Source organism: Chiloscyllium plagiosum, chromosome 15 (assembly GCF_004010195.1).
Source record: "Chiloscyllium plagiosum isolate BGI_BamShark_2017 chromosome 15, ASM401019v2, whole genome shotgun sequence".
In the NCBI taxonomy this organism is placed as follows: domain Eukaryota; kingdom Metazoa; phylum Chordata; class Chondrichthyes; order Orectolobiformes; family Hemiscylliidae; genus Chiloscyllium; species Chiloscyllium plagiosum.
Window position 1 is genome coordinate 2,619,913 of NC_057724.1, and position 18,978 is coordinate 2,638,890.

At 42.8% G+C, this 18,978-nt stretch overlaps 1 protein-coding gene across 5 annotated transcripts in view; it reads left to right on the plus strand.

The window, feature by feature from the left end:
• LOC122557046 (gamma-aminobutyric acid receptor subunit alpha-3-like) overlaps positions 1-18,978 on the plus strand; it is a 253,902-nt gene that overhangs the window by 76,935 nt on the left and 157,989 nt on the right. For all 5 annotated transcript variants that reach the window (XM_043704284.1, XM_043704283.1, XM_043704287.1 and 2 more), the window contains one exon: positions 4,092-4,159. In XM_043704284.1, coding sequence (XP_043560219.1) covers positions 4,092-4,159 — 68 coding nt within the window. The remainder of the gene's footprint in view (positions 1-4,091; positions 4,160-18,978) is intronic.

Genomic DNA, 18,978 nt, shown 5'->3' on the forward strand with positions numbered 1-18,978 from the left:
GAGGGCTTATCTTATGAGGAGAGGTTGCCTTTTTTCATTGGAGAAAAGGAGGAGAAGAGGGGACCTAATTGAGGTATACAAGATAATGAGAGGCATAGATAGAGTCGATAGCCAGAGACTATTTCCCAGGGCAGAAATGACACGAGGGGTCATAGTTTTAAGCTTTTTGGAGGAAAGTATCGAGGGGATGTCAGAGGCAGGTTCTTTACACAGAGTTGTGAGAGCATGGAATGCGTTGCCAGCAGCAGTTGTGGAAGCGAGGTCACTGGGGATATTTAAGAGACTACTGGACATGCATATGGTCACAGAAATTTGAGGGTGCATACATGAGGATCAGTGGTCGGCACAACATCGTGGGCTGAAGGGCCTGTTCTGTGCTGTACTGTTCTATGTTCTATGTTCTATAACCTTTTCCACAGTAAATACTGATGCAAAATACTTGTTTAGTATCTGCCCCATCTCCTGCGGCTCCACCCAAAGGCCGCCTTGCTGATCTTTGAGGGGCCCTATTTTCTCCCTAGTTACCCTTTTGTTCTTCATGTATTTCTAAAAACCCTTTGGATTCTCCTTACCTCTACTTGCCAACAAACTGAACCATTCACAAACCAACTTAGATATTCAACTCTCGGAGGAGATTCTTGAACATCAAATCAATATTATAGTGGAAGAGGTTCTTAACTTTAGGTAAACCCTATCATCTGAAGCAGATTCTAATGACAAGAAAGAAGAAACAACCCAATGTGCCCATACATTCCTGCAGTTACATTAAGTTCAGCCACTTTAGCAAGCTCTGCCAATCTAATGGAAGCAACAGGGAAAGAGAAAACTCGGCAACTTTACTTTTAAGCGTTTTTATACCTTGTCTATCCATGACCAGACTGACCCACCTACAACACAGATCAAGTCCTAGATTCGGGGTGGAGTAGGACATAAAAAGTAAAGACAAAATCAAAGTAAATGCAATTTTTAAAAAAAAATCTCAGCAATTTATCTGAGAATGTGACAGTTTTATGAAGGGTATAAAAAAGATTGCGCAAGTGATGTTGTGTAAGGACTTGCAGAAGCTAGAATAATCTTATATCGCAGAGCTGCACCACAGTGGGTATAAATAGAACAGTACGGGTAAGATTGCAAGAAGTTATTGATTGAAATAGTTGATTGGCTTCACCCATGTGAGAGATTGAGACAGACAGAAATATACATTGATGTGAATGGAATAGACAAACTAGCATTAGATGTTAGTTTACGGAGTTGTCGTTTAATAGTATAACAGCAAAATTAGAATTGATTACTCAGATTTAATATGTAATAAACAGTGTTAGAAAGAAACCCATGCCTGAAGATAGCTCTTGACCTTGCCTTCTCTTCAATCAGTTTATGTTGAACACAAACGTATGGTTTTGGGTATAAAACTACACGATGAAATAAATCTCCCACTATCAACGTCCTGCGGTTACTTTTAACCTAAAACTCAACTGGGCCAGCCATATAAATACTATGCGGAAGTAGGTACTGCAGATGCTGGAGATTAGAGGGGTGCTGGAAAAGCACAGCAGGTCAGGCAGCATCCAAGGGGCAGGAAAATTGACGTTTTGGGCAAAAGTCCTTCATCAGAAGTGAGGTTGGGAACCTCTGGGGTGGAGAGATAAATGGGAGGGGGGTCACCAGTTTCCTTATTTCCCCTCCCCCCACCTTACCCCAGTTCCAACCTTCCAGCTCAGCACCATCCTCATGACCTGTCCCCCCTGTCAATCTTCCTTGATGGGATGCACTTGCCTGGATGATTACAACTCAAATCATATTGACGAGGCTTCACACCATCTAAGGCCATTTGATTTATCATCCACGACATTCAACATCCACTCCTTCCACCATTGACGCTCAGCAGTAGCAGCAGTGTCTACTATCTACAAAGTGCACTGCAGCAATTCATCAAGACGACTTAGACAGCACCTTCCAATCTTGCAGTTGCTACCACCTAGAAGGACAAGAGCAGCAGATACATTGCAATACCAACACATGCAAAACACTCACATCCTGACTTGGGAACATATTACCATTTCTTCAATGTCACTGGGTCAAAATCCCAGAACTCCCTTTCAAATAGCATTGTGGGTATGAACTACATTCTCAAGGGCAATTATGGATGGCAAATAAATTAACCTTACCAGTGAAGTTGAATTTATAAAAATCTTTGTTTTTGCACAAAGATTTCTTAGGGCGCTAAGATAGAGGAGCTGGGATAAACCAACCCTCAAGATTGTCCATTCTATAAGATCATGACTGATCTGCTCCTGTTCTCAACAGCTCTTTCATTCCAGGTTATCATAGACCTCAATTCTTGCAATATTTCAAAAATCTATGTACCCACCTCTTGCTGAGATATTTGTATCATCGAAAGTGACAGGTGAGTTGCTGGAAGACTGGAGGTTGGCTAACGTGGTGTCACTGTTTAAGAAAGGTGGTAAGGACAAGCCAGGGAACTATAGACTGGTGAGCCTGACGTCAGTAGTGGGCAAGTTGTTGGAGGGAATCCTGAGGGCCAGAGTATACATGTATTTGGAAAGACAAGGACTGATTAAGGATAGTCAGCATGGCTTTGTGCGTGGGAAATCATATCTCACAAACTTGAGCTTTTTGAAGAAGTAACAAAAAAGATTAATGAGGGCAGAACGGTAGATGTGATCTATATGGGCTTCAGTAAGTTGTTCGACAAGGTTCCCCATGGGAGACTGGTTAGCAAGGTTAGATCTCATGGAATGCAAGGAGAACTAGCCATTTGGATACGGAATTAGCTCCAAGGTAGAAAACAGAGGGTGGTGGTGGAGGGTTGTTTTTCAGACTGGAGGTCTGTGACCAGTGGAGTGCCACAAGGATCGCTTATGGGTCCTTTACTTTTGTCCTTTACATAAATGATTTGGATGTGAGCGTAAGAGGTACAGTTAGTAGGTTTGCTGATAACACCAAAATTGGAGGTGTAGTGGACAGCGAAGAGGGTTACCTCAGATTACAACAGGATCTTGACCAGGTGGGCCAATGGGCTGAGAAGTGGCAGATGGAGTTTAATTCAGATAAATGCGAGGTGCTGCATTTTGGGAAAGCAAATCTTAGCAGGACGTATACACTTATTGGTAAGGTCCTACGGAGAGTTGCTGAACAAAGACACCTTGGAGTGCAGGTTCATAGCTCCTTGAAAGTGGAGTCACAGGTAAATAGGGTAAAGAAGAAGGCATTTGGTTTGCTTTATTTATTAGTCAGAGTATTGAGTACAGGAGTTGGGAGGTCATGTTGTGGCTGTACAGGACATTGGTTAGGCCACTGTTGGAATATTGTGTGCAATTCTGGTCTCCTTCCTATTGGAAAGATGTAGTGAAACTTGAAAGGGTTAAGAAATGATTTACAAGGATGTTGCCAGGGTTGTAGGATTTGAGCTATAGGGAGAGGTTGAACAGGCTGGGGCTGTTTTCTCTGGAGCGTCAGAGGCTGGGGGCTGAGCTTATAGGGGCTTACAAAATTGAGAGGCATGGATAGGATAAATAGAGAAAGTCTTTTCCCTGCGGTTGGGGAGTCCAGAACTCGAGGGCATAGGTTTAGGGTGAGAGGGGAAAGATATAAAAGAGACCTAAGGGGCAACCTTTTCACACAGAGGGCGGTATGTGTATGGAATGAGCTGCCAGACGAAATGGTGGAGGCTGGTACAATAGCAACATTTAAGAGGTATTTGGATGGGTATATGAATAGGAAGCGTTTGGAGGGATATGGGCTGGGTGCTGGCAGGTGGGACTAGATTGGGTTGGGATATCTGATCGGCATGGACGGGTTGGTCTGTTTGCATGCTGTACATCTCTATGACTCTAGAGGACACTGTGCATAATAACAGGGATCTATTGATGAATTGTTCAATCCACCCTGTACTTTCAGTTGGATGTTCTGCTGTCAGGCAAAACCCGTTCATCTTCTTTCTGCTTTTCTGCCCTGGACTGTGTTGGAAGTTTAAATGACTCATCAAGACTGATATTTTTAATGTTAAAGAAGAGTATGTTCCAGTCACTTTTACTTTCAAAATGTTCCTCCTTTCTTTTCCCTCACAGAAAGCGTGACTGAAGTTAAAACAGACATCTACGTTACAAGTTTTGGGCCAGTGTCTGACACAGACATGGTGAGTTTGTGAGAAAATAGACTTTGGTGTCTCTGAATGGTAGACTGGGAAGTGAAAAGATGGGAGTATGCGCCCCTCCGACAAAACAGGGTGGGAATGAGAGGATGGAATTGTGCATCTCGCAGATCGAGTGAGAGTGCGATTGGAGTGAAAGATGGTGATGTGAGAATCCGTACACGTTTGGGAGACATATACAATGATGGATACTGACTGAGGGGGGTGTGATTGTGCATTCTAGTGGGCTCTGGATTGTAGTCACATCCTGGCATTTCTCTGGTTCTCAGAACACTCGCCCGGTTTCCTGTGTGTGGACGACCAGCCTGCACCAGGTTTCCTGTGTCCTGACAATGAGGCTAACCCAGATTTCCTGTTGGATGGGCTGGTCTTTGTTGTGAATGTTATAGATTTGATAGTGTAAGTCACTGGTTAAAAAGTTAATGCTCAGGTTTGATTCAGAGAGGATTTGTTTATTTTCATCCAATGGTGAGAATTATTTTCGAATACAAAATATTCCAAAAAAGCATTGTGCCAAAAATTGTGTGAATCAAAATCTACAAATTACTAATAGTAACATAAAAACTGAGTAAGACAATTTTACAGTTACACAACTAGAGTTTGTTCTGAATGGACCAGTTATTACATTAAGAGTTCTTCAGAAGAATTGGAGGCTGCAACATTTCAAGCAGCTTGCTGTCTAGAGGAATAAATGGAACAGATTTCAGAGGCTGTTTTATAAAGATAAGAATGGGAATATGGAAAAGATTTTACTTCCATCCAGAAAATTATTACCTGAAATATTTCTTTAAGCAATTATTTTAAGGTAAATGACTCATCGTATTCCCATAAATTCATCTTTCTCAAAGGTAATACTCTCACCATGAAAAGTGTTGTACATGGGTTCTTCAAGGTGAAAACATCTTTCCTTGAATCCACCCCCAAACCTTCTGAACTTTGCTTTAATTCTGTACCCCTTGGTTATTAAGCCCACCACTAAGAGGAAAGAATATTCCTATTCATCTCTGCCCCTAACTATTTTGTACATCACAATCATATCCTCCTCTCAATCAACTCTGCTCTTGGGGGAACAGCTCCGGCTTATCTATTGAATAAAAGTAAAATACTGAAAATGCTGGAAATCTGAAACAAACACAAAAAATGCTCGAGAAACTCAGCAGGTCTGGCAGTATCTTTGGACAGAGAAGCAGTTAATATTTTGTCTCATCTTCAGATCAATTCTGAAGATGCAAACTAATCTCAACTATGTGTTCAGGTCCACACACCGTCTACTTCTGTCCCTAATTGACACTACTTGTTCCCTAGTTATCCTCTTTATCTCTAATATTCTTACAAATTTCCTTTCAATTCTTTATTTTCCTCACCTGTGTATTTTCAGGGCCTCTGTTTGGAATCCTACTTAATTTTTTAAGTAGCCCCCTGCACTTCCTCTGTGTATCTAACACAAGCTTCCCTTTATTTCCCCCCTTATCAATCCTCTACATTCCTCTAATATTCAGGATTTTCTGGAATTTTTTTGTCCCATTATTCAATGCGGCTCAGTGGTTAGCACTGCTACCTCACAGCACCAGAGCTGTGGGTTCAATTCCAGCCCCAGGCAACTGTCTGTGTGGAGTTTGCACATTCTTCCTGTATCTGGTTTCCTCCAGGTGCTCCTACAGTCCAAAGATGTGCAGGGTAGGTGAATTGACCATGCTAAATTTTCCATAGCATCCAGGGATGTACAGGCTTGGTGGATTGGTCATAGAAAATGTAGGGTTATAGGGATGGGTTTGGGTCTGGTGGAATGCTCTTTGGAGGGTTGGTATGGACTTGATGGACTGAATGGCCTGTTTCCACGCTGAAGCAGTTCTGTGATCTATGATTTGAAACGTAATGGGAACTTGTTGGCCCTCCATTTTCACTGTTTCCTGCCTGAACGACTTTAACTACTCTGCAGATTTTCCTACAAGTAGCTGCTCACTGTCATTTTATTAAATCAGATTAGATTCCCTACAGTGTGGGAACAGGCCCTTCGGCCCAACAAGTCCACACCAACACTCCGAAGAGTAACCCACCCAGACCCATTTCCCTCAGGGAATGCACCTAACACTCTGGGCAATTGAGCATGGTCAATTCACCTGACCTGCACATCTTTGGACTGTGGGAGGAAACCGGAGCACCCAGAGGAAACCCACACAGACACGGGGAGAATGTGCAAACTCCACACAGACGGTCACCCAAGGCTGGAATCAAACCCAGGTCCCTGGCACTATGAGGCAGCAGTGCTAACCACTGAGCCACCGTGCTGCCCAAATATAAATTGGACTCCCCCCTCAATTCAAAACTTTACATTCTTTCCAAGTTTGTCCTTTTCTGTGTCCGGTAATTGATGTCTTGAACAATAATGTGACACTACCTCGTCATTTATACCACTCCTGTCTCATCTAATGTTTTTATACCCTGGAATATTGAGCTGGCTGTCCTGCCACTCCCTTCACCATGTCTCTGTGAGAGCGATGATATCACATTCCCATGTGTTAATCAACACCCGCAACTCATCTGCCTTACTCGCAAGACTTTCATTCTAATCTGTGACATCCAGCCTTGACATCTTCTTATGTGCCTTAACATGACTATGTGCACTTTGCTTTCCAGGCTGACTTGTTTTATCTTCTACGTTTTATGTTGGTACATTACTCCCTATTGCACCTCCATTCCCTAGTTTGTCCCACTCCCAAATTTGTTCAACCCTCCACCATTCCTTCACCTTCTGAGATCGGTGAACAAGAACTTCACAATCCCCTGTTCCTTTGCACGTCTCCAAATTCTGTTTGTTGTCTGTTCCCTCACCTTGTTCTTGTTCCCCAGTACATTACCTCAATTCTCTGAAAGGGATTCTGTCCCATTCCTGTCCATTTGACCAGTTCATTCAATTCTTCCTGCAGTCTGCAGCATTCCACCTTGCTATCACCCACACAACCACTTTACCTCTTTCCTGCAAACCTATTCAATCATATCCCCTATTTAACTCCAAATCTTTAACATATGAGGTAAATTGCTGCTTGTAGTATGTTTAACTTTTTGAACCCCACTGGAAATAGCCGACCAGCTGCAAAGTCAACCATTACCCATTGTCCGCCAAGCTATTGAAATATTTTAGATCCATCTTCACACTTGCCCTTGGCTTCATGAGCTTTTCATTTTCTGACCTCCTTACCAATTGGGGATTGGCCTGAAAGCATTGCTCAAAGAAATATTCCCTAATTCTAACACCGTACCCTCATTATTTCTTCTGTTATAGAATCCCGACAGTTTAGAAGGAGGCCATTTGGCCCATCAAATCCACACCACCCCTCCAAACAGCATCCCACTCAGACCAACTCCCCTATTCCATCCCTGTAATCCTGCATTTCCCATGGCCAACTGACCTAGCCTACACACCTCTGAACACTATGGGCAATTTACCATAGCCAGTCCACCTAACCTGCACATCTTTAAACTGTGGGGGGGAAACCAGAGCACCTGGAGGAAACTCTCACAGACACTGAAAGAACATGTAAGCTCCACATAGACACTAGTCCAAGACTGGAATCGAACCCAGATCCCTGCTGCTTTGAGGCAGCAGTGCTGACCGCTGAGCTATGGTGTCTTGAATATTCTGTGATGTATCACACAAGTGATGTACCTCAGGGGTCGGTGCTCGGCCCATTGTTGTTTGTTATGTATATCGATGATTTGGACAAGAATGTGTAAGACATGATTAGTAAGTTTGCAGATGACACTAAAACAGGTAGTGTTGTGAACAGTAAGGAAGCTTATCAGGAATTGCAGCAGGAACTTGATCAGATGAGGAAGTGGGCCGAGAAATAGCAATTGATGTCTAATATAGATAAGTGTGAGGTGTTGAATTTAGGAATGTCAAATCAAGGTAAAAGTTTCATGGTGAATGGTAGGGCCTTAAGGAGTGTCGTGGAACAGGGGGACCTTGGAGTTCAGGTGCACAGTTCTCTGAAAGTAGAGTCGCAGGTAGACAGGGCAGTGAAGAAGGCTTTTGGCACACTGGCCTTCATCAGTCAGGACATTGAGTATAGAAGTTGGGAGGTTATGATGCAGTTGTACAGGATGTTAATAAGGCTGCACTTTGAATATTGTGTTCGGTTTTGGTCACCTTGCTATAGGAAGGATGTTATTAAACTGGAAAGAGTACAGAAGAAATTTGCAAGGATGTTGCCAGGAATCAAGGGTCTGAATTATAGGGGAGAGATTGGACAAGCTAGGGCTTCTTTCTTTGGACCGTAGGAGACTGAGGGGGAATTTTATAGAAGGGCATAAGATCATGAGAGGCATGGATAGGGTGAATGCACTCAAGTCTTTTTGCCAGGGTTGGGGAATTGAGGACTAATGTGCAATGGTTTAAGGTGAGAGGGGAAAGAATAAAAGGGAACCCAAGGGGTAACCTTTTTACACAGAGGATGGTACACATATGGAATGAGCTGCCAATGGAAGTGGTTGACGCGGGTACATTAACAACACTTAAAAGGCATTTGGACAAATACATGGATAGGAAAGGTTTAGAAGGATATGGCCAAGTGTAGGGAAATGGGGTTAGTGTGGATGGACATTTTGGTCAGAATGGACCAGTTTGGGCTGAAGGACCTTTCTTTGTGCTGTAGGACTCTATGACTCGATGATCCTAAGATGTTCACTTTCAGTCCATCGGTTGGCTGTATTTACTATCCAGTCGACGAAGACTCTCGGGTCTCCGTAGAGAATTCAGTGCTCGACATAAATTTATTTATCTTTGAAATTACAGCTGTCACATTTTAAGATCTTGGGAAGGGTTTTTGGGAGTGACTTAGATTTACAGATTTTGTATTAAAGCTACACAAGGTTAAGAGAGAGGCTGCTAACTGATGGACTGGATGGATTGAATTTAATTGGATTACAATGGGTCTGATTGTAACGCAACAGTATTGTGCTTTTATCTAATTAATTGTTGGGCATCACAGTCAAAAGGAGGACGTAAAACCCTCAGGCTCATTAGTGGAGAGCATGCAAGAATATATCTGAAGTGGATTCAAAATCTGTCAGCTGATAAATAATTCATTGAAGCTTCGCTGCAACATGATGTAGTGGGACTAAGGCAATGAGGGTCTTGGACTGTGCAGGACATGACAGAAATCAGAGTGAGTAGGGCATGGTGGCTGAAGCTCTGAACAACATATTATTATTGGAAAACGTTTAGGGCACTGAGCCAGGATAGTATATGGGCAATCAGGCTGGTAGTTGGCATCTCAGACACAAATTTGAAGAAGGATACAGGTGGGAAGTTATTGCATTTAGTTTTAGTCACTCTGTCTCTTCATCCGTCCATGTAATGTTGTTTCCATAATGACAGTGTGTATCTGAGACATAGCATGATCACACGTACACATTGACTCCAATTCCATGTATTTGTCAACATGACAACCATGATAAACCACTTCTGCTTCCAGCCCATCACACAAATGAAGCCTTTCTTCATTTTCACTTGTAGAGATCCAATATCCTGGGTAATAATCAGGTTATCAAACAGATTTATTTTCACTGTTCAGCATAGCTATGGCACAAAAATCACAGAAGTTTCTAAAATGAATTATTCCAAATGACACTTCATGGAATTTCATTCAACCGTACACAATACCAGATTTATATCTTCTGATAAGTCATCCAGAATGAGTTGTGCTACTTGGGAATCAAAATCTTTGTCTAACCCCTTAGAATTGGCTTCTGAAACATACCTAGAATCACTTAGAAGGGCAATGGTCTTAAACCCCGTTTGATCTTGTTTTGATTCCCATTTTTACTTGATCTTTTCACCATTTAACTTTTAAAAACTTATCACATTGCCATTTTATTTCTTCATAAGCCCAGGGCTACTTTATTGTTGAATATCATTAATCCTTCAGTTGGAGATTATAAGATGCCATTTCATGCCAATTAATGCCTGGGTCCATTTGAACTTGTCAAGATTACTCCACTTATAGAAGGCGTCCAGTTTGCATGATGAGTAGTGGTATTTACTTCTAACACAACAAGTCTCCCATCTTCCTCCAGTCCTGAACACCAGCAATAGCTGTGGTTGGGCTGGTAAGACTTGTCTGTTTTTAATATGGTTCCCCTGGAAAAAGGCATGATGAACAGCTTGGACAGGACTGTTTTGAAAAATACAATGTGATTATCACTTCTGGAGTGCTTGAACAGGCAGTCACATCAATTTATATTTCAATTTCAGCATCAGGATAAAAATAATATCCGGGTTTGACATTGTCCATTGAATGAGAAATGTTTGTAGTCCATTTCAGAGTACAATATACCTCTCCCAATCAAGTACTCTGACTCGGATGATAATTAATGAGACTCCATGGATTGGAAACCAAGCCCTCCAGCCTCGCTATGCTGTCCTCCAGTTTGTTATTATGCTGCGATATTTCATGATTCTGAAGTGCGCTGGGGCTCCTACTTGCAAATAAAAAAATGCTCTCATGCCATCTATTTCATCTCCATCTTCCTCTCGCTCTCAATATTCCTGCAGTATTGCCATTGATCCAATCCAAATGACCGGTGACACCTGTTCTTACAAATAAAAAATCACCAGTTGAGAAAACCTCTTTCTGAGAGCCCAGTGGGTTAATTACTTAACATATGCTTTTAATTCTAATTACCTTCTGTCACGGTTCAGAAATTGATAAATGAATAGTGCCCGATCTAAATTTATTTTCAGCACTATCAAAGTTATTGCTCTGTGAATATGTGAGCAGGATTACTCTCATCCCTGAAACGTTGAGATCCACAGTCTATGGAAGGACTGCACGAAGTGGGGATAAGGCTCCCAAGTGGGATACTGAGTTACAGGCCACTTCAGTGGTTGGCCCACTTTCTGGAAGAAGTGAGGAGAAAGTGAGGGCTGCAGATGCTGGAGATCAGAGCTGAAAATGTGTTGCTGGAAAAGCGCAGGAAGAAGGGCTTATGCCCGAAACGTTGATTCTCCTGTTCCTTGGATGCTGCCTGACCTGCTGCGCTTTTCCAGCAACACATTTTCAGTTTTGGCCCACTTTCTCCCTGCTCTACTCTGGTATGTTCTCCTCCTCCACTTGCTAAATGGTCACTGGATTTTAAGCTTCAATAAGGGATCACAGTGGAAAAGATTTGGAAACATTGGCTTATCTTTTTAATGTCAAACTGGCCTGCATTAGCCTGGAATGAACTGGGCCTGCTCACGTTGTCAGTACATTATCCAATAATTCCACTGCTTTAAAATAGAATTAAAGAATCTTGATCAAATGGCAAAGAATTAAAGCCATTTCTTTTTTTTTCCCCTAACATCCTTGTGCATTTTACAGTGACTCTAGGAATTTATTAAATCTGCTGCCATCAATTTTCTTTGAAAGTACACAATGATGCTCCGGTCGTAAATCATGGCCAATACATTTAAGCTCCAGTTCAACTTACAATTTTCTGCTCGAGCCATGGAGGCAGAAACATTTTACCAGCATTTTTTAAGGAAATGAAGATCTGTTTAAAACAAGCAGAAATTGTCAGCAATATGACATTTTATACCAGGGGACATCAGAATTTCAAATTCCTCATCTCATTTTAAAAAAGAAGACATTTCTTATCCTTGCATTTAATCTAAATATGCCTCTCAATTTTTGTTAAATCGTTTATTCCTGTTTTGTAGCTGAGAGCTGTCAAATATTTCTTGCACTATGAACCCTTTGGCCTGTCTCTGGAATGTTGCTATAGAGATAGCACTAAATCTTTGGATCAATTTTACTCCTCTCAGTTTTCCTAGCTGCTCAGTCAATCACACGATCAAAGGGTACTGTCACCTTAACAACAAACAGATTCCAGTACAACCAAAATCCCGTGTACTGATTTAATCAGTTTAGATCGGAAACATAGCACCACTTCAGTTGGATTAATTACACTCAATGTTGGGTTTTCCTTAACATCCCAAACTCCGATCCATTATTGAAGATTGTTCACGTAATTTATCAAAATATGAACTTCATTATGACCACGTTAAGAGCTTAGTTTCCACAATCTGATGCATTAGTTAATCCATAGAATGCAAATGTTAGCTTAAACTATCTCAATACAGTGCAAATATAATTACCCAAATGGCAAGTGGTTACAAAAAATGCCAGTATTCCGTTTTCTTCTTGCTGCTTTCCTGCCTATTTCTAAAACATTCTGGCACGTAATTGTAGAAAAATGTAGGTGTCACTGATGAAGGAAACATTTTGAGCTGCAGCTTACATCCTTTTGGGTAAGTGTGCATTACACCAAGTTTTATCAAGGGTTTCTCACAGCGAGGCCAAGTGAGTTTTCTCGGTATTGAGAGTCTGGTGCTGGAAAAGCACAGCAGGTCAGGCAGCCCTTATTCCTGATGATAGGCTTATGCCCGAAACGTTGACTCTCCTGCTCCTTGGACGCTGCCTGACCTGCTGTGCTTTTCCAGTGCCACACTTTCGACTCTGATCTCCAGTACCTGCAGTCCTCAGTTTTGCTGCGTTTTCTCAGTATTTCTTATCAAAATGTCCACTTTAACTACCTAGCCTATTCCGATGGCACCTCACGTATCCAATATTAGCCCCATAATTTCATAAACCGCTTACTACCCAGCATTCCTGGCAGCCGCACCATCTTTAAAAGTTTGCTTTGTGCCAGGATGAGCACCGGCAATCCGAAATTTCCTCACTCACTCGAGGATGTGTCAGAGAATGGGAAGATGGCACCGTATTCCTCTGACAAAACATGGTCGAGGGGCTGATGCAAAAGATAGGAATCCTCTTCCCAGAGGACCAGGATGTGGAGGTGCCGGGTTGAACAAAGTCAAAAGTCATGCAACGCCAGGTTATTGTCCAACAGATTTATTTAAAATCACAAGCTCTTAAAACACTTCTCCTTTGTCTGAGAGCTTGCGATTTGAAATAAGTAGAAGGTCATAGAATCCCTACAGTGTGGAAACAGGCCATTTGGCCCAACTAGTCCACACCGACCCTCCAAAGTGTAACCCACCCAGACCCATTCCCCTACCCTAATACTCTGCATTTACCCCTGACTAATGCACCGAACCTACGCATCCCTGAATATTATGGGCAATTTAGCATGGCCAATCCACCTGACCTGCACATCTTTGGACTGTGGGAGGAAACCAGAGCACTGAGGAAACCCACGCAGACACGGGGAGAATGTGCAAATTCCACACAGCCTAAGGTTGGAATTGAACCTGGGTCCCTGGCGCTGTGAGGCAGCAGTGCTAACCACTGAGTGACCCCCATTTTAATAACCAAATGCTACTCCCTATAATTATTTAGTCAGCTGATTACCTATATTTCAGACCATAGAGTCCCTGTTGGACTATAACTGTATATCATGTGACTTTTCACAGAGGACCAGCAGAAGAGCTTGGACCATCAGACCTGTCAGCTTGGTCTGAGATTGCCATTCAAGTGAGTACAGTCGCCATAGTCCAAAGGAATGGCCAGGAAAAGGTTAATGACCCTTTTCCACTCCAGCAGGATAAATGTCTCTGCTATCTGACACTCATTCCTTTTCTCTACTACACTCACCTCTCACCATAGCTCATGCTCTATCACTCTTACAGTAACCTGCAGCATCTTCATTCATTCTTACACTGACATCCTCATGCCCCCTCCCCAGCCTCTGACATCATTAACTTTGCAGTGCCGCTTCAATCCTTTTAAAATATTCACTCATGGGATATGGGTGTCTCTTGGCAGAGAATAATACCTTATCTTCTGGCTGGGCAGCCTACAGCCCAGAGGACTCAGTATTGAGTTCTCCAATTTCAAATAGCCTTTCCACCCATCCCCTGCCTCCCTTTTCAGCCCTGCCATCTCCTTTCCATTCCACCTACCAACCCTTTCCTTCTGCTACCAACTGGATCCATCTCTCCCATCGACCAACCAGGTCGTACCCACCACCTGTGTTCACCTATCACTACCTTATACCCACCACCTGTGTTCACCAACACTACCTTACCATTCTGCCCCTCTTTCCCCATCCAAACTCTCCCCTCCTTTCTGCAGCTCCCCATAACCTCACCTCATTCCTGAAGGAGGGTGAAATGTTGACTTCTCCACCTCCTGATGCTGCCTGGTTTTCTGTGTTCTATTAGCTTTCTCCTTGACCACTTTGACTTCTAGCATCTGCAGTTTTTTTTGTTTGTCTCATCTCTCATGCCCGGAGGGCTGTTAGAAGTAAACTACATGCTGTGGGTCAGGAGTCACATGCACGCCAGACCAGATAAGGATGAAAGACTTCCTTCTTTAAATGACATTAGTGAACAAGATGGGTTTTTCCTGACAATTGACAATGGATTCGTGCATGTGATTGGACACTTAATTCTATATTAAATTCAAATTCCACCATCTGCAATAGCAGGATTTGAATGCTGGTTCCCAGAACATTAGTGGAGTTTCTGGATTAATAATCTGCCAATAATATTGGTAGGCGATTACCTCCATAATGTTCCATTGTCTCCCTCATTTGGAGGAGAGGACCAGGCCTGCTCCTATGGGGATAGTGAGACATCTATGTCTTATCAAACAGCTTTCACATTCAACTCTTCATTTCTCTGCAACTGTCACAGTAACCTCGTTGTCAATCTCATCTATTAAACACTGTTTCTAATCATTGGCCATAGCAACTTCTGTCTCATATGCCCTGCATGTACTGTTAGCATCTCCTAACATCTCCCAGAGGTAGTCAGCTTCCCCAGATGCCCCACCTTGACCCCTGAGAATGATAGTACCAAGGTGTATCAGAGAAAGCATTGGTAAGATTGCCTCCTGCATCCCCACCAGCCCAGATACTGGCACCTTGGTGGAAACGTTAGCCGTAGATAGTTTCGGAGCACATCTTGGTGAGCACCTTGCTGCGACAGCTCCATAGTTGATCAAGGAAGCAATGTGCCAGGCCACTGACACTCAGTGGACTGTCTAAGACCAGGCACCTGCTTGGCTCCAGGCAAGAGAAGACCCTGTGGTGTTGACGCTCAGGCACATTGTCCGCATGCACAGGGAGGGACAGGGGCAGCAGGCAGCAGGCAGGGAGGCAATGGCCCTCATTGTCCAGAAGCTGCAGGAATGCATCAAATCCTGCAATGTAGACCTTCTGCCTATCTCTATGTGTAGGTTGGCACCTGCCATGGAGAGAGAGGCCCAGCACCCTCTATCTGCTGGAGAAGAATGCACATCTACATTCAAGTGACCCAGCCACTGATCCCCTGGATTGAAGCCATAGTGAAGGGACACAGGGAATCTGGCACATACTCCAGGAGAAAATTATCTCCAGTTCTATGATATGACCAGCAATTTGAGCAGTCTCTGAAGAAACAGATGGTTCTGCACAAAGGCAGACATAAGAAAGTTCAATTATTGAAGGCCCTACCACCAGGACTCTTTCAAACACTTCTCTCCTCTTTCCTCACCCAGCAGCAATGCCTCAAGTCCAACAAGGAAGCTGACACTGAACTGCCAGACTCTTCCTCGTTACTCATCTCTTCTGAATGAAGTCATTTTGCTTGTATCTGGACACTGGTAAAATTCTATCCAATCTTTCAGTCCAGAAAATCCATGTGGTTCAGTGACAGCCTTATATCTGCCTGCCTTTTACCCTGCACCATTTTATCTCAACATCCTCTAGTCCTCTGACAATAAGATGCTTTCTCTTTTGACAAATAATCTTTTATATTAATCAGGAATGGATTACTGAAAGAGAAGTAATAGATTAGATTCCCTATAGTGTTGGAACAGGCCTTTCAGCCCAACAAGTCCACACCGACCCATTTCCCGCTGACTCATGCACCTAACATGATGGCAATTTGGCATAGCCAATTCACCTGACCTGCACATCATTGGACTGTGGGAGGAAACCAGAGCACCCAGAGGAAACCCACGCAGACACGAAGAGAATATGCAAACTCCACACAGACAGTCACCCGAGGCTGGAATCGAACCTGGGTCCCTGGTGCTGTGTGGCAGCAGTGCTAACCACTGAGCCACTGTGCCACCCCACAGGCTAAAGCAAGGAACTAAAAGTCTAAACTAAAACTTGAAATACCTATCAAGACATTTTAACCACTTAATTTCAAATAAATCTCCTATAGAGATTTTCCTAATCAATCTACTCTGATATTTTGATACAGCTCTACAGCAGATGGGAATTGACCCTGGATATCCCAGCTCTAGGTAGGTACACCACCCCTGTGCCACAAAACTCCTCAACAAATCTTTTATGTTCCATTGACTAATCTGAGGTGTATATGCACTAGAACAGTTCACCTTTTTAGGCATCAATTAACGGTGATTCACTCCCTTAACTCCAATCAAAGGACTAGTATTTGTCTGTGTAGCAGTTACAAGTTCCATCTTCCTCTGGCCTACATCTGGTTCATGCCTTTCGTCTAAGACTTCTCACTGTGCTGTAAAATTAATTTCTTCACACATGCATTCACAGCTCTTAGTAAGACTTAATGCTCCATTTGGTCATACACTTCGGACTGAAGACAGCTTTAAGGCAAATCTCAGTGTGTTGTGCTTCACTTCATTTGCTCTCCAGATCTGTTTAATCTTGCCCCTGACTGTAGATTCTCAGTGATATTTCAGATTAACTGGGCTGTCACTGCATTTCAGGTAGCATCTACAACTGCTTCTGCTAATTGTTAATTATTCTGCTACGCTGTCCTGAGCAATAACGACCCCTCAGCTGATAACTTCAGAAATGCTTAACTCTTCCATATGATGGCAATTGGGATCTTGCTGACAAGAAACAGTGAGTATTTTTCAAAAGCAGTTTCTAGCTGCAAAGTCTTTTGGAAAGATTTGAGGGTGTAGGTTGCGTTTGGTGTCAACGTAGACCCACTTTTCCTCTATCTTTGTTATGCTTTTAATCTCTTTCCTAGGGACTTCAAAGTATGATATTTCTCCCTTTCCTCAGGCTTCCTCATCATCCAATGGTGTTTTTAACTAATTTGAGATGATGAAATCATGAATTTCAGAAAACTTATTTCAGAAGATGCCGTCATTCTACCCCAAACCAGGCCTCATGCCTGGGAGAGTTAGTCACCTGTAATTGAAAGCTAGTCTTAGTAACAGTAACTGTGCAACTAACAACACATTGGGTCCAATAATGTCCTTTACAGAAGGAAATCTGCTGTCCCCACTCAGTCTGGCCTACATATGACTCCAGATTCTCAGCCATGTGGTTAGTTCTTAACTGCCCCCTGATACGGTGCAACAAACCTTTCAAGAACAATTAGAGATGGGCAATCAATGTTGTCCCTGCCCATATACTCCAAGAGAAATTTTAAAAATCACTGCTGGGAGTTCCTGCCACGCATGCATCAATTAATACTTGTACAGCAGAAACAAAAACAGATGTTGCTAGGAAAGTTCAGCAGGTCTGGAAACATCTATGAAGAGAAATCAAAGTTAACGTTTCAGGTCCGGTGACGCTTTCTTCAGAATTTTTTCTGGCAACTCCTGTTTTGTTTCTGATTTACAGCATCCACAGTTCTTTCAGTTTTTATATTTGTATAGGAGCTTTAAAGCAATGCAACATCCCGTGGTACTTCAGAGGAAATTAGGAAACAAAGGAATGACACCAGCTAAATAGTCAGCTATGAGGTCAAATGGTCAAAGAGGTAGGTTCCCTGACAGGTCCTAAAGTGGGAAAGTGGCTCAGGGAGGTGGAAAGGCTGAGGGAGGGTTTTCAAAATGCTGCAACAATTGTTATTTTAAAACAAAGGTTCATTTGCTTTTTGCACTCCAGAGATACGATGTGTCCAGTTGGTACTTGAACCAGCCAGGACCTCTTTGAATGGACCAGGAATAACCCCTCAGGTGTGCCCTACTGAAAGACTGCTGCTGATGTGTTCCAGGCCTCATCTTCTCATTTATGCCAATCCCTCAATATTTCAAAAATCTATCCACCTCCTCTTTAAGTGATCCAGCCTCCACAACGCTCTGGATTAGTGAGTTCCAGACATCCATTAGCAGCTGGGGGAAGAAATTCCTTCATGGTTTCAGTTTTAAATGACTGTCCCCTAGTTTGAGACATCCCCATGAGTCGAACCAAAGTAAACAGACAGGTTCAAGGCTAACTGCTGCCTGCCCCTGCATAACTATGGGAAGAAAGCGAACTTTGAGGGGAAGAGAATGGAACTTTCTGCATAATGTACCAGTTCTGAAAGAGTTAATGTTGAAGCTCAATCCACTCTGATAGCGCACACTGTCTCTGGGCAAAGAGAGAGTGAAGACGAGCCAGGAGGGGACATGAGAAGTCTTTGATAGGTAGGATCAAGGAAAACCCTAAGGCTTTCTTTAGGCATGTCAGGAAAAAAAGAATGACGAGAGTAAGATTAGGGCCGGCCAAGGACAATAGTGGGAAGTTGCGTGTGGAGGGTGAGGAGATAGAAGAGGTGCTGAATGAATATTTTTTGTTGGTATTCACACAAAAAAAAGACAATGTTGTCAAGGAGAATATTGAGATACAGGCTGTTAGACTAGATGGGATTGAGGTTCATAACAAGGAAGTGTTAGCAATTTTGGAAAATGTGAATATGTAAGTCCTCTGGGCCGGATGGGATTTATCCTTGGATTCTCTGGGAAGCTGGGGAGGAGATTACTAGCCTTTGGCTTTGATTTTTATGTCATCATTGTCAATAGGAATAGTACCAGAAGACTGGAGGGTAGCAAATGTTGTTCCCTCGTTCAAGAAGGGGAGTGGAGACAACCCTGGTAATTATAGAC